Raw genomic sequence first — 24,537 nt, forward strand, 5'->3', positions numbered from 1 at the left:
AGAAGAGCATATCTGAATCTCCAGGTACCAACAAAAAATGCAGGCTCTAGAGCCATACTGTCTTTGGATACTGCTAAGGCCTTCGACACCCTGGAGTGGGAATATTTATGGAGGGTGCTAGAAAGGTTTGGATTTGGGCCCGTATTTATTAGCTGGATTAAAATTCTATATAATCACCCAAGGGCAAGGCTTAGGATAAATAACTAATACTCGGAAAGTTTCCCCCTCGAAAGAGGGACAAGACAGGGTTGTCCCTTGTCCCCTCTACTGTTTGTTCTGGCCATGGAGCCATTGGCGGGAGCAGTGAGATCATCATCCGAATTGCAGGGATTCCATAGAAAGGGGGTGGAAGAGAGAATAGCGCTCTTCGCAGACGACGTTCTATTTTTCCTGGGGGACACGACCTCCTCATTGGAGAAAGTGATGCATCTGGTAGAGAACTTCGGTAAGTTCTCGGGACTTGCTATCAATTGGGAGAAATCGTAGCTCCTGCCAATTGACTCATTGGCTAACCCTGTCTCGACGTGCTTGCCCCAACTGAAAGTAACGGGGAAGATGAAGTATCTCGGTGTTGTGCTGTCCAAGGACCCTGGTGCGTTTATTGAGGACAACTTGGTCCCTCTCTTATCAAAATTTAAGAGAAAATGCGATATCTGGAGCAGACTCCCTTTGTCTGTGGAGGGTCGAGTCAATCTGATGAAAATGGTATGGATGCCGCAGCTGCTATATCTGCTCCACAACTCCCCAGTTTGGATTGGGGAGAAGTGGTTTCAAAAAATCCAATCCCTCTTTAGGGAGTTAATATGGAAAAAAGGGCAGGCCAGGATTGGGCTACAAAAACTGCAGCGCCCCGCCACGGAGGGGGGACTGGGGGTCCCACATCTGTTTAGTTATTTCCTGGCAGCCCAGTTACAACAACTAGGGGGATGTGCTACCGAGGGAGGGGGAAGTAAGAGTGCCAAAATTATCCTACAGGGGAGCCTACATAGTTCATTAGTGGAAGCGCTGGAGGCAGATTCACTGCAAGGAGAGATTCCGACGTTTAAATTGATCACTAGGGTTTGGCAAACAGTTAAGAGGATAATGGGGTACAAAGGAACTTCAGAATATTCGCCAATTTGGAATAAGAAGCACTTGCATGAATTGCTATCTGTTGAAAGAAATAGAATGTAGGAAAATTGTGGGATAAATCGGCTGGTACAATTATACGAGGGGGCTACCCTGAAATCATTCGAGGATTTGAGGCAGGAGTACGGGATACCAAGTCAAGTTTTTTATAGTTACCTACAGATTAGGCATGCCCTGAGCAAGCAGTTTAACAGACAACCCCCCAGTTGGTGTAGGATTCCACTATTATAAACAATAATTAAATCAGAGTCCACCAAGGGCTTAATCACAGAGACATATAACCAACTAATAAAGAGAAGAAATACACAGGTAGGCCTCCTTGGGGTAGGGACAGATGGGCGGCTGATGTGGGGGAGATAAGTGGAAAAGTGGATTTTGGAGCTAGGATCAGAGGTGTCGGTCTCTCCAGCACAAAAAGCTTCCCACCTGATGTTGCTGCATAGAACTTACTATACACCAAAAAAGCTGTTTATGTTTGGTCGTAGAACCAACGATGAGTACCCTAGATGTAGAGGATCAGGCGATTTAATCCACATGGTCTGGAGGTGCCCAAAACTAGTTAGGTATTGGTCCGAGGTTTTAAAGAAAATAAATACTACATTTAGTACCAACCTAGAGTTTGACCCTAAGACTTGGGTGCTGGGACGCGTTAATACCGCTGAGCGACTGGAGCACTGCTGTAGCGGTAGCAAGATGTCTGTTTCAAGCTAGAAAACTAATAGCACAAGCTTGGCAATCAAGAACACCTCCGACCCCGGAAGCTTGGGTTGGAACTGTCAACTCTACAGTGTGGAATGAAAGGACATTCTATACTAGATTAGGTAACTATAACAAGTTTGAGAGATTATGGAACCTGTGGGTCCAAGCAATGCCATGTCCTCTAACAGTGCTACTTTAGCGCCGAGAGCACTCGTCTTCCTAATAAGGGAGAGATGTTGAGTTGGGTGCAGCTTAGCGTTTTAAAGCCACGAGAGAACAACGCACAGAACTGCAGCTAGATCTTGGGTGTGCCCTGGAACTAGGTGAGCTTAATAATGGCAGGTCACTGGGGGGCGGGGGGAAAGGGCATATTAGATAGAAAAGCAATATTTTATAGTCACGCACAATAGTAATAAGAGGATTGTGGCCAGCTGGGCTAGATGTATCAGATATGTGTTATAATTTGGTAATACTATAACTATTTAAGCTTGGAATACAAAAAAGCAAAGAGAAAGAGAAAAGGAACTTGAAAGGCCACAATGATGTAACTGGGTTAGAGACAAATATGAGTATTAATCTGAAAGCTGTCTCTGGATTAAGTTAACTGAAGTGGCTTAAAAAAAAAAAGAAAAAAAGGTAAAAAAAAAGGAAAAAAAAGAAAAAAAAGGTAAAAAAAAAAAAAAAAAAGAAAAGCAGAAACGAACTGAAAAGCACGAGGCTGAAAAGCGCAAATCATCTCTCACCAAACTTCTACTAACACGAGATAAACACGAGATTAGCAGAAGGAGCCCAAAGGGTGGCGCACTGGCTACTGAACTTCCTTTTTATAGTCCTGTCGTACGTGTTGTACGTCACCGCGTTCTGGACGTTCGGAATTTCTGACAACATTTGTGTGACCGTGTGTATGCAAGACAAGTTTGAACCAACATCCTTCTGAAAAAAATCCACGGTTTTGTTGTCAGAATGTCCGACCGTGTGTATGCGGCATAAGAGCGGCAAGGATGTGGAATTCCCTTCCACAGGTGGTGGTTTCAGCGGGGGGCATCGATAGTTTCAAGAAACTATTAGATAAGCACCGGAATGACCGCAACATACAGGGATATACAATGTAATATTAACATATAATCACACACATAGTTTGGACTTGATGGACTTGTGTCTTTTTTCGACCTCAACTACTATGTAACTATGTTATTGCCTTTTATATATACATTTTCATTGCATATTATTTGCTGTATTTTTTGTTCATGTTTCCGTACTATCTGAGCCTTGCTGCTTGCTTTCCCCTGTGACATGCTCCGGTACCTTGGCGCCCCCTTCTATTGTTCCCATGTGGCGGCTAGGTGACCTCCCTGGTGGATGGACGAGTCTCGTTTGCATGGGACCGCCCCTTCCACTTGTGTATGTCCTGGCATGGGCTTCCACCCGCTGGCCATGGGATGAGTGTGCATGCATTTCCTTCACGCGTGGGCGCACTGCGGGAGTTCTGACCCAATGACGTCATACGCTGGCAGAGACCGGCGTCTGTGAAACGCCGCTGGGTCGGGGACCACAAAAAGCAGGCCTTTGCCTGCTTGTCAGTGCTCTGGACGCTGGGCCCGGGAATCGTTTATCTTAGCAAACTCACAGTAAGTATACCCTGCTGGTATACCCTCTAATTACAGCCACCCCACAGCTTCCTTTAATGGAGCTGTAAGTTAGGCTGTTAATTCATCTGTGGTTACTGTTTTCTTCCTTATAGGTCACCCACATTGGGCAGGAGTGTGTGTGCTTTATCGCACCCCCACTTCTTACCTCTCCCCATTAGTGGTGCAAATTCACGCTGAATATTGGTACCCCCATTTCCAGCTGGATCCTACTTCCTAAACTTACTGGACCACTAAACTTACAGTATCTGCATACAAGGTATATACTATGCCCTTCCTTTTTTCTTTTCCCTTGTAAAATTTCCCTGCCCTCCACTGGCTTCACCTCCCCCCCTTCCCCTACCCCCCTTTTTCCTTTTTCCCCTTCTCCCCCTTTCCCAACTCCCCCATTTCTTTCCCTTTTTCTCCTTCTTTTCCTTCCCTCCCGCTCTGCTTTTCCTCCTCCCCCCCCACCCTTTCTTTCTTAACTTCTATTTCCTTCATTCCCTTTCCTTCCAGTGTCATTGTCCTCTCCCCCCCCCTCCCCTCTTTTTACCCCCCCTCCTCCCCTCCGCCCTTCCCCTTCATGCTTTCTCACTTCCTCACTCACACACAATCCCTCACCATTTTCCTCCTTTTCCAACACTTTTATCACAGACACATCCCTTCACTCCCAGTCCCTCCAAGTGCATAGTTTACCCATTTCAACTGTCTCACCCCATCTATTTGGATACCAGTCCAGTGATTTGTAAGTCCCCCCTAGTCGCTGCGGGGGAACTTTGGTTATAGGTAAGCAGCTCTGCTCTCCCCCCCATATATATTTTGTTATTGACATTATTGTATTAAATGCTGTTACTGTTCTGGTCAATTGTTATTGATCATTTGCTAATCAAATTACAGATATCCTCCTGACGAAGCGGCATTAGACCGCAAAACTAGATGTTATCCATAATCAACAATCCCACTGTGATCTTCAGGGGTTCATTGTCTTGGTGATACACATGGATTGTTACCATGCTTTTAATCTGTACCTGATTATTTGTTATGTGTTATTAATTTTGTATTAATAAACCTTTATATTAATTTTTTACATATCTGCCTACATACTTGAATTTACTCTAGTTTATATTGTACCAAGATAGTACAATTGCCCCGTTCTCTAAGGAGGCTTGGTTGGGGACCAAGCTCCCGACCTCTTTATTTCTAAGTTTCTGGATGATGGTACAATTTTCTACATATTCTTTATCACCATTACTGCTATAGAGGCTACTTCTATTTCTCCACTCCTCCATGACGACATCACAGAGCTGGTGGATGTTAGAGACCTTGTGCTTGTGTGAGACATGCTTGGCCAGTCCATCACTGTCAGGAAAGGATTCATCCGCTGGTAAGATATATCGTTTGGCATGCAGTACTGGGGTCCACCAGCAGGTGTCTCCTGGCAGTGTTGAACTGTCGGGAGAATATTTCCCTGCTGGTGTCATTTCATCTTTTGGCTGCAGTACTGACGTCCACCAGTGAATGGATCCTGGCAGTATGGAGCAGACAACACTCCCTGCGCTCAGGTGTGACTTGAAGTCAATCACAGTCAGTCCTATAAATACCCGGCAAGCCCTCATATGCTTGCCTTGGTATCTCTCTCCTTGAGCCCTGACCTTGTTTGCCTGTTACCCAATCCTGAGCCTGCATCTGACCTTGTGCCCGAGCTTATCCTGACCCGATCCCTTCTGTGTTCCTGTACCCTTCAGCCCGATCCATCTCCTCTCTGTCCTGTTGGTTCCCTGTCCCTCATTTACTGATCTTCCTGTGTATGACCTTGGCTTGGCTAAACGTTTATGTCTCTGGTATATCCCTTGTTCTTGCTGACCTGCTGTGTATGACCCTGGCCTGGCTGACATCTGTGATTCCGGTATTGCCTCTTGCTGTAGATATTGTTGTTTGTAGTGGGTTTGTTGTGTTGGTGTTGCACTGTTTGTATTTCCTGAATTATCACCTATTTTAATAAATATCACTATTCACTTACATGTGTTTTGGGTTATCTCTGTGCAGTCCACACAGTCTGGTCTACTAGTCTCCTGACAGTATACCAAGGCCATCCCTGACCAGACGAGGCTGCATTGAGAAACCATCCTGGTTTGTTAGGTCTGCTAATATGGATTGCAATGAAATAATTTATTATTCTCTGCTAGCAAAAGAGGATGGTGAATATTGTGGCCAGATTTTAAAAGGGTGGACTAGTGACCAGCTGATGGAAACTATCCGATTAGCTCATTCCCTAGTGGATCAGGGGTGTATGTCATTTGAAGATGCTCAGCCCCTGATCCAGTTATGTGCTAAACTAGCCCTTTCATGCATTCCCGAAGGAAGCAATGATTTTTCTCCCCCCTTCAATTATGGCCAAGTTGAATCCCTGGTTTGGTTGTTAGAGGATGATCCAGCCTATTTCATGGAACACTATTCCTCCTGTTCACAGCAGGTGTTGTCTAGTTGCATCCAGTCGGTGCAATCCTTGATTAGTCAGGCTGTGTGTGAATCAGCATTTGTTCAACCTGTGCTGCAGGCATGGTCAGATCTCCTGTCTTTAGCTAAGCCACAATATTCCAGCCCTACCATTAATCACCTGCCTTCCCAAAAATCTATCTCTCCGTCGCCTATGGTAACCTCAGCTACAGCCCAGTTTACTCAACCACCTACCAAATACTACCACCCAGTCTCCAAGTGTAGCACCTATCCCGCCTTCAATTCACCTGTCTCTTCTCCTCCACCTGTAACAGTCCCACAAAACCCTTCTCTAGCTACAGTTCCTTGGTCTTCCTTCGATCCAGCTACTTTCTTTTCTTACAGCCCTGCACCTACATACAAAACTGCACGGGCTAAACCAAAAAAGAAACAAAAATTCTTTCCTACCCACACGATCCTGCCAGTAACCCAACTTGCTTCCACACCAACTAACCCACCTGATTCTGCCAAACCAGTGCCTGCTACCCAGTCTGACGTTCAGTGCCTGCTACCCAGTCTGACGTTCCAGTGCCTGCTACCCAGTCTGACGTTCCAGTGCCTGCTACCCAGTCTGACGTTCCAGTGCCTGCTACCCAGCCTGACGGTCCAGTGCCTGCTACCCAGCCTGACGGTCCAGTGCCTGCTACCCAGCCTGACGGTCCAGTGCCTGCTACCCAGCCTGACGGTCCAGTGCCTGCTACCCAGCCTGACGGTCCAGTGCCTATGTTCCAGTCTGACGCTTCAGTGACTACTGTCCAGTCCGATGTACCTATTGTTCAGCCTGGTATGCCAGCACCTGCTGTTCTGCCCGATGTGCCTGTGTCTGCTGCCCAGTCTAAAGTTCCAGTACCCGCTGCCTGGTCTGATGTCTCGGTGCCGGCTTTCCAGTCCACTTTCCAGCCTGATGTGCCAGTGTCTGCTACTCAGCCAGTTGTGCCAATGCCTGTGCCCGCTGCCCAGTTTGAGGTCCCAGTGCCTGCTGCTCAGCCTGACATCTCAGTGCCCATGTTCCAGTCTGACGCTTCAGTGACTACTGTCCAGTCCGATGTACCTGTTCAGCCTGTTGCGCCAGTACCTGCTGTTCTGCCTGATGTGCCAGCGCCTGTCTTTGCTGTCCAGCCTGAAGTTCCAGCACCTGCTGCCCGGTCTGATGTCTCGGTACCCACTTTCCAGCCTGATGTGCCCACTGTTCAGCCTGATGAGCCTGCTTTCCGGTCTGATGTGCCCATCCTCCAGCCTGATATCCTGGTACCTGTCTTCCAGCCTGATGTCGTGATGTTGGTATCTCAGCCTGAGGTTTCGGTGCCCGTGTCTCAGCCTGAAGTTTCGGTGCCCGTGTTTCAGCCTGGAGTTTCGATGCCTGTGTCTCAGCCTGCTGAATCGGCGCCCGTTACCCAGTCTGTTGAATCGGTGCCCGTTACCCGGTCTGCTGAACTGGTGCCCGTTACCCAGTCTGCTAAACCGAAGTCCGTCACTTTGCCTGTCAAGCCAGTATCCGTTATCCGGCTTGCCGAACCAGTGCCCGGTGTCCAGCTCGCTGAGTCGGGGCCTGTTACCCAGCCCACTGGGCCGGGGTCTGTTACCCAGCTTGCTGAGCCGGTGCCTGTAATCAGGCCTGTCCTTACGGTGCTCGCTGTTCGGCCTAATGTTCCAGAGCCTGCTGCCCAGCTCGATGACCCGAAGCCTGCTGCCCAGCTCGATGACCCGGAGCCTGCTGCCCAGCTCGATGACCCGGAGCCTGCTGCCCAGCTCGATGACCCGGAGCCTGCTGCCCAGCTCGATGACCCGGAGCCTGCTGCCCAGCTCGATGACCCGGAGCCTGCTGCCCAGCTCGATGACCCGGAGCCTGCTGCCCAGCTCGATGACCCGGAGCCTGCTGCCCAGCTCGATGACCCGGAGCCTGCCCAGCTCGATGACCCGGAGCCTGCTGCCCAGCTCGGTTTGTTCCTGTCTGCTGCCCAGCTTGGTTTGTTCCTGTCTGCTGCCCAGCTTGGTTTGTTCCTGTCCGCTGCCCAGCTCAATGACTCTGATGTGCCAGCTGTCTGCCTGGATGGGCCTGATGACCAGCCTTCTTCCACCATTCTGCCTGATGCCATAGACTATGGACAATTAAGACTAGTTGGAGCGTCCGGAGGCCGCTCCTTTAGGGGGGGTACTGTCAGAAAAGGATTCATCCGCTGGTAAGATATATCGTTTGGCATGCAGTACTGGGGTCCACCAGCAGGTGTCTCCTGGCAGTGTTGAACTGTCGGGAGAATATTTCCCTGCTGGTGTCATTTCATCTTTTGGCCGCAGTACTGACGTCCACCAGCGGATGGATCCTGGCAGTATGGAGCAGACAACACTCCCTGCGCTCAGGTGTGACTTGAAGTCAATCACAGTCAGTCCTATAAATACCCGGCAAGCCCTCATATGCTTGCCTTGGTATCTCTCTCCTTGAGCCCTGACCTTGTTTGCCTGTTACCCAATCCTGAGCCTGCATCTGACCTTGTGCCCGAGCTTATCCTGACCCGATCCCTTCTGTGTTCCTGTACCCTTCAGCCCGATCCATCTCCTCTCTGTCCTGTTGGTTCCCTGTCCCTCATTTACTGATCTTCCTGTGTATGACCTTGGCTTGGCTAAACGTTTATGTCTCTGGTATATCCCTTGTTCTTGCTGACCTGCTGTGTATGACCCTGGCCTGGCTGACATCTGTGATTCCGGTATTGCCTCTTGCTGTAGATATTGTTGTTTGTAGTGGGTTTGTTGTGTTGGTGTTGCACTGTTTGTATTTCCTGAATTATCACCTATTTTAATAAATATCACTATTCACTTACATGTGTTTTGGGTTATCTCTGTGCAGTCCACACAGTCTGGTCTACTAGTCTCCTGACAGTATACCAAGGCCATCCCTGACCAGACGAGGCTGCATTGAGAAACCATCCTGGTTTGTTAGGTCTGCTAATATGGATTGCAATGAAATAATTTATTATTCTCTGCTAGCAAAAGAGGATGGTGAATATTGTGGCCAGATTTTAAAAGGGTGGACTAGTGACCAGCTGATGGAAACTATCCGATTAGCTCATTCCCTAGTGGATCAGGGGTGTATGTCATTTGAAGATGCTCAGCCCCTGATCCAGTTATGTGCTAAACTAGCCCTTTCATGCATTCCCGAAGGAAGCAATGATTTTTCTCCCCCCTTCAATTATGGCCAAGTTGAATCCCTGGTTTGGTTGTTAGAGGATGATCCAGCCTATTTCATGGAACACTATTCCTCCTGTTCACAGCAGGTGTTGTCTAGTTGCATCCAGTCGGTGCAATCCTTGATTAGTCAGGCTGTGTGTGAATCAGCATTTGTTCAACCTGTGCTGCAGGCATGGTCAGATCTCCTGTCTTTAGCTAAGCCACAATATTCCAGCCCTACCATTAATCACCTGCCTTCCCAAAAATCTATCTCTCCGTCGCCTATGGTAACCTCAGCTACAGCCCAGTTTACTCAACCACCTACCAAATACTACCACCCAGTCTCCAAGTGTAGCACCTATCCCGCCTTCAATTCACCTGTCTCTTCTCCTCCACCTGTAACAGTCCCACAAAACCCTTCTCTAGCTACAGTTCCTTGGTCTTCCTTCGATCCAGCTACTTTCTTTTCTTACAGCCCTGCACCTACATACAAAACTGCACGGGCTAAACCAAAAAAGAAACAAAAATTCTTTCCTACCCACACGATCCTGCCAGTAACCCAACTTGCTTCCACACCAACTAACCCACCTGATTCTGCCAAACCAGTGCCTGCTACCCAGTCTGACGTTCAGTGCCTGCTACCCAGTCTGACGTTCCAGTGCCTGCTACCCAGTCTGACGTTCCAGTGCCTGCTACCCAGTCTGACGTTCCAGTGCCTGCTACCCAGTCTGACGTTCCAGTGCCTGCTACCCAGCCTGACGGTCCAGTGCCTGCTACCCAGCCTGACGGTCCAGTGCCTGCTACCCAGCCTGACGGTCCAGTGCCTGCTACCCAGCCTGACGGTCCAGTGCCTGCTACCCAGCCTGACGGTCCAGTGCCTATGTTCCAGTCTGACGCTTCAGTGACTACTGTCCAGTCCGATGTACCTATTGTTCAGCCTGGTATGCCAGCACCTGCTGTTCTGCCCGATGTGCCTGTGTCTGCTGCCCAGTCTAAAGTTCCAGTACCCGCTGCCTGGTCTGATGTCTCGGTGCCGGCTTTCCAGTCCACTTTCCAGCCTGATGTGCCAGTGTCTGCTACTCAGCCAGTTGTGCCAATGCCTGTGCCCGCTGCCCAGTTTGAGGTCCCAGTGCCTGCTGCTCAGCCTGACATCTCAGTGCTCATGTTCCAGTCTGACGCTTCAGTGACTACTGTCCAGTCCGATGTACCTGTTCAGCCTGTTGCGCCAGTACCTGCTGTTCTGCCTGATGTGCCAGCGCCTGTCTTTGCTGTCCAGCCTGAAGTTCCAGCACCTGCTGCCCGGTCTGATGTCTCGGTACCCACTTTCCAGCCTGATGTGCCCACTGTTCAGCCTGATGAGCCTGCTTTCCGGTCTGATGTGCCCATCCTCCAGCCTGATATCCTGGTACCTGTCTTCCAGCCTGATGTCGTGATGTTGGTATCTCAGCCTGAGGTTTCGGTGCCCGTGTCTCAGCCTGAAGTTTCGGTGCCCGTGTTTCAGCCTGGAGTTTCGATGCCTGTGTCTCAGCCTGCTGAATCGGCGCCCGTTACCCAGTCTGTTGAATCGGTGCCCGTTACCCGGTCTGCTGAACTGGTGCCCGTTACCCAGTCTGCTAAACCGAAGTCCGTCACTTTGCCTGTCAAGCCAGTATCCGTTATCCGGCTTGCCGAACCAGTGCCCGGTGTCCAGCTCGCTGAGTCGGGGCCTGTTACCCAGCCCACTGGGCCGGGGTCTGTTACCCAGCTTGCTGAGCCGGTGCCTGTAATCAGGCCTGTCCTTACGGTGCTCGCTGTTCGGCCTAATGTTCCAGAGCCTGCTGCCCAGCTCGATGACCCGAAGCCTGCTGCCCAGCTCGATGACCCGGAGCCTGCTGCCCAGCTCGATGACCCGGAGCCTGCTGCCCAGCTCGATGACCCGGAGCCTGCTGCCCAGCTCGATGACCCGGAGCCTGCTGCCCAGCTCGATGACCCGGAGCCTGCCCAGCTCGATGACCCGGAGCCTGCTGCCCAGCTCGGTTTGTTCCTGTCTGCTGCCCAGCTTGGTTTGTTCCTGTCTGCTGCCCAGCTTGGTTTGTTCCTGTCCGCTGCCCAGCTCAATGACTCTGATGTGCCAGCTGTCTGCCTGGATGGGCCTGATGACCAGCCTTCTTCCACCATTCTGCCTGATGCCATAGACTATGGACAATTAAGACTAGTTGGAGCGTCCGGAGGCCGCTCCTTTAGGGGGGGTACTGTCAGAAAAGGATTCATCCGCTGGTAAGATATATCGTTTGGCATGCAGTACTGGGGTCCACCAGCAGGTGTCTCCTGGCAGTGTTGAACTGTCGGGAGAATATTTCCCTGCTGGTGTCATTTCATCTTTTGGCCGCAGTACTGACGTCCACCAGCGGATGGATCCTGGCAGTATGGAGCAGACAACACTCCCTGCGCTCAGGTGTGACTTGAAGTCAATCACAGTCAGTCCTATAAATACCCGGCAAGCCCTCATATGCTTGCCTTGGTATCTCTCTCCTTGAGCCCTGACCTTGTTTGCCTGTTACCCAATCCTGAGCCTGCATCTGACCTTGTGCCCGAGCTTATCCTGACCCGATCCCTTCTGTGTTCCTGTACCCTTCAGCCCGATCCATCTCCTCTCTGTCCTGTTGGTTCCCTGTCCCTCATTTACTGATCTTCCTGTGTATGACCTTGGCTTGGCTAAACGTTTATGTCTCTGGTATATCCCTTGTTCTTGCTGACCTGCTGTGTATGACCCTGGCCTGGCTGACATCTGTGATTCCGGTATTGCCTCTTGCTGTAGATATTGTTGTTTGTAGTGGGTTTGTTGTGTTGGTGTTGCACTGTTTGTATTTCCTGAATTATCACCTATTTTAATAAATATCACTATTCACTTACATGTGTTTTGGGTTATCTCTGTGCAGTCCACACAGTCTGGTCTACTAGTCTCCTGACAGTATACCAAGGCCATCCCTGACCAGACGAGGCTGCATTGAGAAACCATCCTGGTTTGTTAGGTCTGCTAATATGGATTGCAATGAAATAATTTATTATTCTCTGCTAGCAAAAGAGGATGGTGAATATTGTGGCCAGATTTTAAAAGGGTGGACTAGTGACCAGCTGATGGAAACTATCCGATTAGCTCATTCCCTAGTGGATCAGGGGTGTATGTCATTTGAAGATGCTCAGCCCCTGATCCAGTTATGTGCTAAACTAGCCCTTTCATGCATTCCCGAAGGAAGCAATGATTTTTCTCCCCCCTTCAATTATGGCCAAGTTGAATCCCTGGTTTGGTTGTTAGAGGATGATCCAGCCTATTTCATGGAACACTATTCCTCCTGTTCACAGCAGGTGTTGTCTAGTTGCATCCAGTCGGTGCAATCCTTGATTAGTCAGGCTGTGTGTGAATCAGCATTTGTTCAACCTGTGCTGCAGGCATGGTCAGATCTCCTGTCTTTAGCTAAGCCACAATATTCCAGCCCTACCATTAATCACCTGCCTTCCCAAAAATCTATCTCTCCGTCGCCTATGGTAACCTCAGCTACAGCCCAGTTTACTCAACCACCTACCAAATACTACCACCCAGTCTCCAAGTGTAGCACCTATCCCGCCTTCAATTCACCTGTCTCTTCTCCTCCACCTGTAACAGTCCCACAAAACCCTTCTCTAGCTACAGTTCCTTGGTCTTCCTTCGATCCAGCTACTTTCTTTTCTTACAGCCCTGCACCTACATACAAAACTGCACGGGCTAAACCAAAAAAGAAACAAAAATTCTTTCCTACCCACACGATCCTGCCAGTAACCCAACTTGCTTCCACACCAACTAACCCACCTGATTCTGCCAAACCAGTGCCTGCTACCCAGTCTGACGTTCAGTGCCTGCTACCCAGTCTGACGTTCCAGTGCCTGCTACCCAGTCTGACGTTCCAGTGCCTGCTACCCAGTCTGACGTTCCAGTGCCTGCTACCCAGCCTGACGGTCCAGTGCCTGCTACCCAGCCTGACGGTCCAGTGCCTGCTACCCAGCCTGACGGTCCAGTGCCTGCTACCCAGCCTGACGGTCCAGTGCCTGCTACCCAGCCTGACGGTCCAGTGCCTATGTTCCAGTCTGACGCTTCAGTGACTACTGTCCAGTCCGATGTACCTATTGTTCAGCCTGGTATGCCAGCACCTGCTGTTCTGCCCGATGTGCCTGTGTCTGCTGCCCAGTCTAAAGTTCCAGTACCCGCTGCCTGGTCTGATGTCTCGGTGCCGGCTTTCCAGTCCACTTTCCAGCCTGATGTGCCAGTGTCTGCTACTCAGCCAGTTGTGCCAATGCCTGTGCCCGCTGCCCAGTTTGAGGTCCCAGTGCCTGCTGCTCAGCCTGACATCTCAGTGCCCATGTTCCAGTCTGACGCTTCAGTGACTACTGTCCAGTCCGATGTACCTGTTCAGCCTGTTGCGCCAGTACCTGCTGTTCTGCCTGATGTGCCAGCGCCTGTCTTTGCTGTCCAGCCTGAAGTTCCAGCACCTGCTGCCCGGTCTGATGTCTCGGTACCCACTTTCCAGCCTGATGTGCCCACTGTTCAGCCTGATGAGCCTGCTTTCCGGTCTGATGTGCCCATCCTCCAGCCTGATATCCTGGTACCTGTCTTCCAGCCTGATGTCGTGATGTTGGTATCTCAGCCTGAGGTTTCGGTGCCCGTGTCTCAGCCTGAAGTTTCGGTGCCCGTGTTTCAGCCTGGAGTTTCGATGCCTGTGTCTCAGCCTGCTGAATCGGCGCCCGTTACCCAGTCTGTTGAATCGGTGCCCGTTACCCGGTCTGCTGAACTGGTGCCCGTTACCCAGTCTGCTAAACCGAAGTCCGTCACTTTGCCTGTCAAGCCAGTATCCGTTATCCGGCTTGCCGAACCAGTGCCCGGTGTCCAGCTCGCTGAGTCGGGGCCTGTTACCCAGCCCACTGGGCCGGGGTCTGTTACCCAGCTTGCTGAGCCGGTGCCTGTAATCCGGCCTGTCCTTACGGTGCTCGCTGTTCGGCCTAATGTTCCAGAGCCTGCTGCCCAGCTCGATGACCCGAAGCCTGCTGCCCAGCTCGATGACCCGGAGCCTGCTGCCCAGCTCGATGACCCGGAGCCTGCTGCCCAGCTCGATGACCCGGAGCCTGCTGCCCAGCTCGATGACCCGGAGCCTGCTGCCCAGCTCGATGACCCGGAGCCTGCTGCCCAGCTCGATGACCCGGAGCCTGCTGCCCAGCTCGATGACCCGGAGCCTGCCCAGCTCGATGACCCGGAGCCTGCTGCCCAGCTCGGTTTGTTCCTGTCTGCTGCCCAGCTTGGTTTGTTCCTGTCTGCTGCCCAGCTTGGTTTGTTCCTGTCCGCTGCCCAGCTCAATGACTCTGATGTGCCAGCTGTCTGCCTGGATGGGCCTGATGACCAGCCTTCTTCCACCATTCTGCCTGATGCCATAGACTATGGACAATTAAGACTAGTTGGAGCGTCCGGAGGCCGCTCCTTTAGGGGGGGTACTGTCAGAAAAGGATTCATCCGCTGGTAAGATATATCGTTTGGCATGCAGTACTGGGGTCCACCAGCAGGTGTCTCCTGGCAGTGTTGAACTGTCGGGAGAATATTTCCCTGCTGGTGTCATTTCATCTTTTGGCCGCAGTACTGACGTCCACCAGCGGATGGATCCTGGCAGTATGGAGCAGACAACACTCCCTGCGCTCAGGTGTGACTTGAAGTCAATCACAGTCAGTCCTATAAATACCCGGCAAGCCCTCATATTCTTGCCTTGGTATCTCTCTCCTTGAGCCCTGACCTTGTTTGCCTGTTACCCGATCCTGAGCCTGCATCTGACCTTGTGCCCAAGCTTATCCTGACCCGATCCCTTCTGTGTTCCTGTACCCTTCAGCCCGATCCATCTCCTCTCTGTCCTGTTGGTTCCCTGTCCCTCATTTACTGATCTTCCTGTGTATGACCTTGGCTTGGCTAAACGTTTATGTCTCTGGTATATCCCTTGTTCTTGCTGACCTGCTGTGTATGACCCTGGCCTGGCTGACATCTGTGATTCCGGTATTGCCCCTTGCTGTAGATATTGTTGTTTGTAGTGGGTTTGTTGTGTTGGTGTTGCACTGTTTGTATTTCCTGAATTATCACCTATTTTAATAAATATCACTATTCACTTACATGTGTTTTGGGTTATCTCTGTGCAGTCCACACAGTCTGGTCTACTAGTCTCCTGACAATCACCTTTACCCTCAGCTTCTTTAGCAAGGCAGTGATCATCTTGGAGGTGTGTTTGGGGTCGTTATGTTGGAATACTGCCCTGCGGCCCAGGCACCGAAGGGAGGGGATCATGTTCTGCTTCAGTATGTCACAGTACATGTTGACATTCATGGTTCACTCAATGAACTTTAGCTTCTCTGTGCCGGCAGCACTCATGCAGCTCCAGACCATGACACTCCCACCACAATGCTTGACTCTAGGCAAGACACACTTGTCTTTGTACTCCTCACCTGGTTGCCGCCACACATAATTGACACCATCTGAACCAAATAAATTTATCTTGATCTCATCAGACCACAGGACATGGTTCCAGTAATCCATGTCCTTAGTCTGCTTGTCTTAGGCAAACTGTTTGCAGGCTTTATTCTGCATCATCTTTAGAAGAGGCTTCCTTCTGGGACGACAGCCATGCAGACCAATTTGATGCAGTGTGCGACATATGGTCTGAGCACTGATAGACTGTCCCCCCCACCCCTTCAACCTCTGCAGCAATGCTGACAGCATTCATAAGTCTATTTCCCATAGACAACCTCTGGATATGATGCTGAGCACGTGCACTCAACCTCTTTGGTCGACCATGGCGAGGCCTGTTCTGAGTGGAATCTGAGCTGTTAAACCGCTGTATGGTCTTGGCCACCATGCTACAGCTCAGTTTCAGGGTTTTGGCAATCTTCCTATAGCCCAGGTCTTCTTTATGTAGAGCAACAATTCTTTTTTTCAGATCCTCAGAGTTATTTGCCATGAGGTGCTATGTTGAACTTCCAGTGACCGGTATGAGAGAGTGAGAGCAATAACGCCAAATTTAACACACCTACTCCCCATTCACACCTGAAACCTTATAAGACTAATGAGTCACATGAAACCGGGGAGGGAAAATCGTTAATTGGGCCCAATTTGGACATTTTCACTTAGGGGTGTACTCACTTTTGTTGCCAGTGGTTTAGACATTAATGGCTGCGTGTTGAGTTATTTTGAGGGGACAACAAATTTACACTATAAAGTAAATGGACGTGACCTGACATACACACTATATAAAACACAGTGTGGCCTCCGTCCCTGATTTGGTAGGTAGAAAGGAAGAGTTTGTGGGACTTTAAATGAGGGAACGCCATGTCAGGAGAAAACAACAACGTAGAAATGAAGTTACAGTACATGATTTATGTATTACAATCTAGAATACATATCAGATATTTTGTATCAAATAGATGGGTAGTCACAAGACTTACACTAAATATGCTGCTCATAGCATAGAATACAGATAGAAAATAGACATGGCAAATATACATGGTATAATAAATCGATTGAAAAACATGTAATCATAGGCATGCGCAGCTTATTGGATTAAGGGTGTGCACCCCAAAACTCAAACACACACGTGTGTGGGTTTTAAATAAATGTAAACAAACATTTTGAAATGTGTTAAAACGATTTGTAATATTTCAATACATTTTACATCTTATGGCGGAGCTGGTCAGAGGGAGAAAGTGGGGGTGAGAGAGGAGGGAGATGGGATCAGTTGGAAGTGGTGGTGGAGGTGATCAGTGGCAGTGCTGGAGAGGGGGGGTGATCAGTGGCAGTACTGGAGAGGGGGGGTGATCAGTAGCAGTGCTAGGGGGTTGATGGGATCAGTGGCTGTTGTGGTGGGGGGTAATGGGATCAGTGGCAGTACTAGGGTGGGATAAGTGGCAGTGGTGGGGGGGGGGGATCAGTGGCAGTGCTAGGGGATTGATGGGATCAGTGGCAGTGTTGGAAAGTTGATGGGATCAGTGGTGTTGATGGTGGTTGTGGCAAGGTTGGGGGGGATCATTGGCAGTGCTGGGGGTTGATGGGATTGGTGGCAGTGGTGGGGGTTGTAGTGGGGGGGATTAGAGGCAGTACTGGAGGGATGAGTGGCAGTGGAAGGGGGATCAGTAGCAATGCTGGGGGGAGATAGGATGAGTGGCAGTGTTGAGGGGCATGAGATCAGTGGCAGCAGTGGTGGAGGGGTGGGATTAGTGGCAGTGCTGAGTGGGGGAGATAGGATGAGTGGCAGTGCTGGGGGGCATGGCAGCAGTGTGGTGGGGGATGGGATTGATGGCAGTGCTGGGTGAGGGGATGGATGGGATAGGTGGCAGTGCTGGATGGGGGGATGGATGGGATCGGTGGCAGTGCTGGGTGGGGGGTGCATGGGATCGGTGGCAGTGCTGGGTGGGGGGATGGATGGGATCGGTGGCAGTGCTGGATGGGGGGATGGATGGGATCGTGGCAGTGCTGGGTGGGGGGATGGATGGGATCAGTGGCAGTGCTGGGTGTGGGGATGGATGGGATCGGTGGCAGTGCTGGGTAGGGGGATGGATTGGATCGGTGGCAGTGATGGGTGGGGGGATGGATGGGATCGGTGGCAGTGCAGGGTGGGGGGATGGATGGGATCAGTGGCAGTGCTAGGTGCGGGATTGGATGGGATCGGTGGCAGTGCTGGGTGGGGGGATGGATGGGATCGGTGGCACTCACTTGCTCTCAGTATGGACTCCATGCTTGCTGTGTCTCCGGCTCCCTCCAGGCTTCACGTGTTTTCTCACACAGTGGAGACCTCCTTCGCTCTTGCTACTGGATCAGCTGGATATTGCAGTCCCCCGGACGCCATGCCCCCATCTGCCTGCTGCTGTAAATTCAATGGGCGGAGCGGCGGAGAAGCTGAGTGGGCGGTCCTGCAGCAGTTACTTAGAACAAAGGAGTCAGGGGGAGCTAGGAGGCGGAGCCAGCAGTTCTAGTACAGTAGCCAATAGAAACATAGAGCACCAGGCTGGATGAGAGAGTCAGAGGGGCAGCATATAGAACAACCGATGCTCTGCATTTTCCTTCATGCAGCCACTGAATGCTCAAGCGAGCATTCCTCCTCTTCCCCCCGAAGGCATTCAACGGCTGGAGGGCGGAAAATGCAGAGCATCAGTTGTTCTATATGCCGCCTGCTGCCCCTCTAATCCAGGTGTAGACAAGTATGTCAGGGGATTAGGCACACCTGGCACCCCCTTGTGCACGCCTATGTATGCAATAGAGACAAGTAACTGTTGGCATCTAGTGGCACTCAACGCGTTTCCTGGCATTACAGCCATTCATCAGGAGTGTATGCTTTTCATTTGTTTTATTATTCCATGCATATTTGCCATGTCTATTTTCTATCTGTATTGCATGCTATGAGCAGCATATTTAGTGTAAGTCTTGTTATTACCTATATATTTGATACAAAATATCTGATATGTATTCTAGATTGTAATAAATAAATCATGTACTGTAACTTCATTTCTATGTTGTTGTTTTGCAGGAAGAAGCGGGGGGAAGAAGAGAAGCTGGAGGAAGATAGAGAAGGCCGGAGGAAGAATCAGGGAAAGAAGAAGACATTTTTTAATAAAGGGATTGTCAAAAACCGGCTATTGTCTTTTGTCACATTTTACTGCTTTTTTTTGGTGAATGTGTAGAGGTACAATGTACTTGATGTCCATTTACATAAGGGGGGCCGGGATCTGGGGGTCCCCTTGTTAAAGGTGGCTTCCAGATTCCGATAAGCCCCCTGTCCGCAGACCCCCACAACCACCGGGCAAGGGTTGTGGGGATGAGGCCCTTGTCCCCATCAACATGGGGACAAGTTGTTTTGGGGGGGACCCCAAAGCACCATCCCCATGTTGAGGGCATGTGGCCTGGTACAGTTCAGGACGAAGGGGGCCACTCTCTCATCCCCCCTCTATTCCTGTAGCCTGCCAGGTTGCGTGCTCGGATAGGGTCTGGTATAGATGTTGGGGGGACCCCTACGCATATTTATTTTTTTATTTTGGCGCAGGGTTCTCCTTAATATCCATAACGGACCTGAAGGGTCCGGTATGAATCTTGGGGGGGACCCCTGAGTCATTTTTTTTTTTATTTGGCGCGGAGTTCCCCTTAATAGCCATACCAGACTCAAGGGCCGTTTTTTTCCTTGATTTTTGAATAGCTGTTTTTTTTAATTCCACAACACAATATTATTGAATAATTACATACCAATGCATGCATTTGAAGAGTTAAAATTATGGAATAAACCAAATTGATGTGCATTCACAAATTATGCTGCTGAGTACAATGTACGTTTTCAGGAGGTGAGACCATTGGTGGGATCCAAACCCATGGCTTGAACCTTTGAAGGTAGCAGGGCATACCACTACGCTATAGAGCTGAGCACAATCACCCTTAGAAAATACTATTACTAATGTTTGATTCTTTTCATTTTATACAATAATGTTGTGCATTTGAGACATTAATATTATGGTACCAACCATGCTCATGTGCCATTGGGTAGGGATGAGCCGAACGCCCCCGGTTCGCACCAGAACTTGCGAAGAGGCCAAAAAATGTGTGCGAACATGAAAAATCAAAAGTGCTAATTTTAAAGGCTTATATGCAAGTTATTGCCATAAAAAGTGTATGAGGACCCGGGTCCTGCCCCAGGGGATGTATATCAATGCAAAAAAAAGTTTGAAAAATGGCAGTTTTTTCAGGAACAGGGAAACAATGAAAATGAAATATTCCTTTTAATATCGTGCCTGGGGGTGTGCTTAGTATGCCTGTAAAGTAGCGCATCTTTCCCATGTTTAGAACAGTACCACAGCAAAATTACATTTCTAAAGGAAAAAAATGTCATTTAAAACTGCTCGCGGCTGTAATGTATTGTCAGATCCTGGCAATATAGATAAAAATCACTGAAAAAAATGGTTCTCCTCCCAGTCCATTACTAGGCCCTTTGGGTCTGGTATGAATATTAAGGGGAACCTCGCATCAAAATTAAAAAAAATGGCGTAGGGGTCCCCCCCAAAATCCATACCAGGCCATTTAGGTCTGTTATGGATATTAAGAGGAACCCTGCGCCAAAATTTAAAAAAATGGTGTGGGGGTCCCCCCAAAATCCATACCAGACCCTTATCTGAGCACGCAACCTGGCAGGCTGCAGGAAAAGAGGGGGGACGAGAGAGCAGTCCCCTTCTCCTGAACCATACCAGGCCACATGCCCTCAACATGGGGAAGGTGCTTTGGGGTCCCCCCCAAAACACCTTGTCCCCATGTTGATGGGGACAAGGGCCTCATCCCCACAACCCTTGCCTGGTGGTTGTGGGGGTCTGCGGGCAGGGGCCTAGGAATCTGGAAGCCCCCTTTAACAAGGGGGCCCCCAGATCCCGGCCCCCCCATGTGAATGGGTATCTGTACATTGTACCCCTACACATTCACCCACAAAAAGCACTGAAATGTGACAAAAAACAATAGCCGTTTTTTGACAATTCCTTTATTGTAAAATAGCTCTGAGTGGTCTTCTCCCCCGAACCCGCCGTCTTCTCCTGGTGCTATCTCTCTTGTCATCGTCTTCTGTCGCCGTCTCTCTCCACTGTGTTCTTCCTGTTTTCTTCCTCTCCGCCGTGTTCCGCCTCCCCTGCCGTCTTCCTTTGTTGTGTTCTCCCCTTGTCTGGCATCTCTTACACAGCCATGGGATGTGACCATCCGTTGAGATCATATGGAAAACCTGCCCCCTTTTTTCCAGAAAATAAAGGGGCGGGCTCTGCCTGTGACGTCAACATATGGTCACGCCCCATGGCTGTGTAAGAGACACCAGACAGTGGGGACAACACCAGATGGCGGGGGGAGGAAGAACACGGCGGAGAGGAAGAACACGGCAGTGGAAGAAGAAGGTGGTGGTGGGAGAGACGGCGACAGAAGATGGCGGCAAGAGAGACAGCTCCAGGAGAAGAGAGCGGGTTCAGGGGAGAAGACCGCTCAGAGCTATTTTACAATAAAAGGAATTGTCAAAAACCGGCTATTGTTTTTTGTCATATTTCAGTTCCTTTGTTTGGTGAATGTGTAGGGGTACAATGTACCCGATACCCATTCACATGGGGCGTGGGATCTATGGCCCCCTTGTTAAAGGGGGCTTCCAGATTCTGATAAGCCCCCTGCCTGCAGACCCCCACAACTACCAGGCAAGGGTTGTGGGGATGAGGCCCTTGTCCCCATCAACATGGGGACAAGGTGTTTTGGGGGGGCCCCAAAGCACCCTCCCCACATTTAGGGCATGTGGCCTGGTATGGTTCAGGAGGAGGGGGGGCACTCTCTCATCCCCCCCCATCTATTCCTGTGGCCTGCCAGGTTGCGTGCTCGGATAAGGGGCTGGTATGGATTTTAGGGGGACCCCCACGCCATTTAAAAAAAAAAATTGGTGCAGGGTTTCCCTTAATATCCATAGCAGACCTGAAGGGCCTGGTATGGATTTTGGGGGGACCCCCACGCATTTTTTGATGCAGGGTTCCCCTTAATGTCCATATCAGACCTGAAGCGCCTGGTATGGATTTTCGGGGGGACCCCGCCATTTAAAAAAATTTTTTTTTTTATGCGGTGTTCCCCTTAGTAGCCATAGCAGACCCAAAGGGCCTGATAATGGGGGGAGGGGACCCCACACCATTTTTGTAAAATTTTGGCATGGGGGGTCCCCTCTGAATCCATACTACACCTGAAGGGCTTGGTATAGACCTGGGGGGGGGCCATGCAGTTTTTTTGCAAATTTTTTTTGGCTGGCATTTTTTTTTTACTTTTAGTGGGGAAGCTGCTGACAGCTGAAGATACATTGGTTAAGGACGTGGCAGCTGGCCTCCCGGCCCCCCCGGTTAGCAACCAGCTATATACAGTGTTAAAAAATAACCGTAAAACACATCAAAAATCACATCACAAATGCAACATTTGCATTTCTGGTGCAGTTCCATTGAAATCTAATCGTGTGAAGAAAGTCCCCGACCATTTCCAAAAATGCACTGGTCGCAAATCGCAAAGATGCGAACTAGTACCGTAGGAAACCATGTTAAATGGACTGTAGATTGTTTCTGAAAACTGCAAAATGCACTAAAAAATGCATAGGTGTGAACCTAGGGTCAGGGCCAGTTCACACACGAGTGAGAGGAGAGGCTTTTTATAGGCGCTATGCAGGTGCTATTTTTAGCACCTGCAAAGCGCCTCCAGTGTGAAAGCAGCCTAAGATATAAAAGATCTTGCACTTCCCCAAAACCACCACCCCCAAAACTAATTAAAAAGAAGAAAGAAAAGAAAAAAAAAAAAACAAGCTCAATAATTTACTTTTATTTTGCCAGCAGAAACAAAATTATGTACTTTCATTTACTAGCTTCAAAAACATTTCTACAGGATATATGGTGCTACATTTAGCAAAACAGTTAGCAATTGGGTTTTAAGGGCCCTGCTCATAGGAGCTTACAATCTAAATTTTGTCTAAACCTTAGAGTGGACACAGCTTTACTTTCAGTGTATAACGGGCAACACATCACATTTTTATCTGCAAGATTATAGAAACATACTTAACAGTCATTATTCTTACAAAGCATTCCAACATAATATTAAAAAAGCCACATGTTCAAAATATAACACCTGCCACCACCCCACAAATCCACACACATACATTGGTGACTATGTTCTGCTGGAAGCTGCATTTTTGTGCACATGATTAAGCAATGAGGTCAAAGAGTAGAAGGTTAGCACATGCTCCCAAACCATGTTTGCACGGTCAGACAGGAACAATACACACACAACATTGAAAGCATGGACACATAAACCCACTTTTGATTGAAAAAATGCACAAGATCATTCCTTCGCCCCCACAAATCACAGCAAAAAACCTGGCCTTCTCAGGCCAAACGAACACCCCCTACTGCAGCCCTTTATATAAGGTAGGTTGTTTTGTTAGCACACTGACACACGCCCAATAGAAGTACATGCCCACCAGTATCTTTCAGGCTGGGTTCACACTGGTCCGACAAACGCTCCCACATTAGGAGCTCATGTCGCATGACGTGTGAAATTTATTGTTTCCCTATGGGAGCCGTCCTAACTGGTCCGACACAAGTTGTTCCGACTTTAGAAATGCTCCTTGTACTACTTTGGTCTGACTTTGATCCTACTTCAGCCCATTGACTATCATTGAAGTCGGATCAAAGTCGGATCGCCGTCTCGCAGGATCCGACTTCGGCATGCGACTTGTGCTCAGATGATCTTAAGGGGGAACTCCGCGCCAAATTTTAAATAAAAAACCAGCATGGGTTCCCCTCCAAGAACATACCAGGCCCTTGGATCTGGTATGGACCTTAAGGGGAACCCCCTACGCCGAAAAAACAGTGTGGGGGTCCCCCCCGAATCCATACCAGACCCTTATCCGAGCACGCAGCCCGGCCGGTCAGGAATGGGGTGGGGACGAGCGAGCGCCCCCCCTCCTGAACCGTATCAGGCCGCATGCCCTCAACATGGGGGGGTGGGTGCTTTGGGGCAGGGGGGCGCCCTGCGGCCCCCCACCCCAAAGCACCTTGTCCCCATGTTGATGAGGACAAAGGGCCTCTTCCCGACAACCCTGGCCATTGGTTGTCGGGGTCTGCGGGCGGGGGGCTTATCGGAATCCGGGAGCCCCCTTTAATAAGGGGGTCCCCAGATCCCGGCCCACCACCCTTTGTGAATGAGCATGGGGTACATCGTATCCCTACCCATTCACCTAGGGAAAAAAGTGTCAATAAAAAACACACTACACAGGTTTTTTAAGTAATTTATTAGACAGCTCCGGGGTCTTCTTCCGACTTCGGGGGTCTTCTTCCGACTTCAGGGGTCTCTCCGGCGTCTCCTCCCGGTGTCCTGATCTTCTGCCGGCTCCTTCGCTATCTTCTGCAGCTCTATTGCTAGCAGTGGCCCGGACTTCTGCCTTCTGCCTTCTTCTTTTCTTCCAATGTTGACACGACGCTCTCTCCGTCTGGAATGCTCTCTAAGCCCTCCGCAATGGACTTATATAGGCGGTGACCCTGCCCCCTTATGAGGTCACTGTCCCAGGGCATGCTGGGACTGTGCCATCATAAGGGGGCGTGGTCAACATTACCCGGTGACCACGCCCCCTAAAACGTCACAGTCCCAGTATGCCCAGGGACTGTGACGGCATAAGGGGGCGGGGTCACAGCCTATATAAGTCCATTGCGGAACGCTCAGAGAGCATTGGGGTGGGGGGAGGGCCCGCAGGGTGCATGCGGCCTGGTACGGTTCGGGGGGGGCACTCGCTCGTCCCCACCCCCATTCCTGATCGGCCGGGCTGCGTGCTAGGATAAAGGTCTGGTATGGATTTGGGGAGGACCCCCATGCTGG

At 50.0% G+C, this 24,537-nt stretch overlaps 1 protein-coding gene across 2 annotated transcripts in view; it reads left to right on the forward strand.

Moving 5' to 3' along the window:
* Positions 1 to 18,839, forward strand: part of LIN7B (lin-7 homolog B, crumbs cell polarity complex component) — a 685,864-nt gene extending 667,025 nt beyond the window's left edge. Inside the window, exon 6 of one of the 2 annotated variants that reach the window (XM_073602295.1) lies at positions 18,671 to 18,839. In XM_073602295.1, coding sequence (XP_073458396.1) covers positions 18,671 to 18,824 — 154 coding nt within the window. In that variant the 3' untranslated portion in view covers positions 18,825 to 18,839. The remainder of the gene's footprint in view (positions 1 to 18,670) is intronic. The other variant, XM_073602296.1, reaches the window with a different exon arrangement.
* Positions 18,840 to 24,537: the final 5,698 nt, after the last annotated feature.

The sequence above is a fragment of the Aquarana catesbeiana genome, linkage group LG10 (assembly GCF_042186555.1).
Source record: "Aquarana catesbeiana isolate 2022-GZ linkage group LG10, ASM4218655v1, whole genome shotgun sequence".
Classification (NCBI taxonomy): domain Eukaryota; kingdom Metazoa; phylum Chordata; class Amphibia; order Anura; family Ranidae; genus Aquarana; species Aquarana catesbeiana.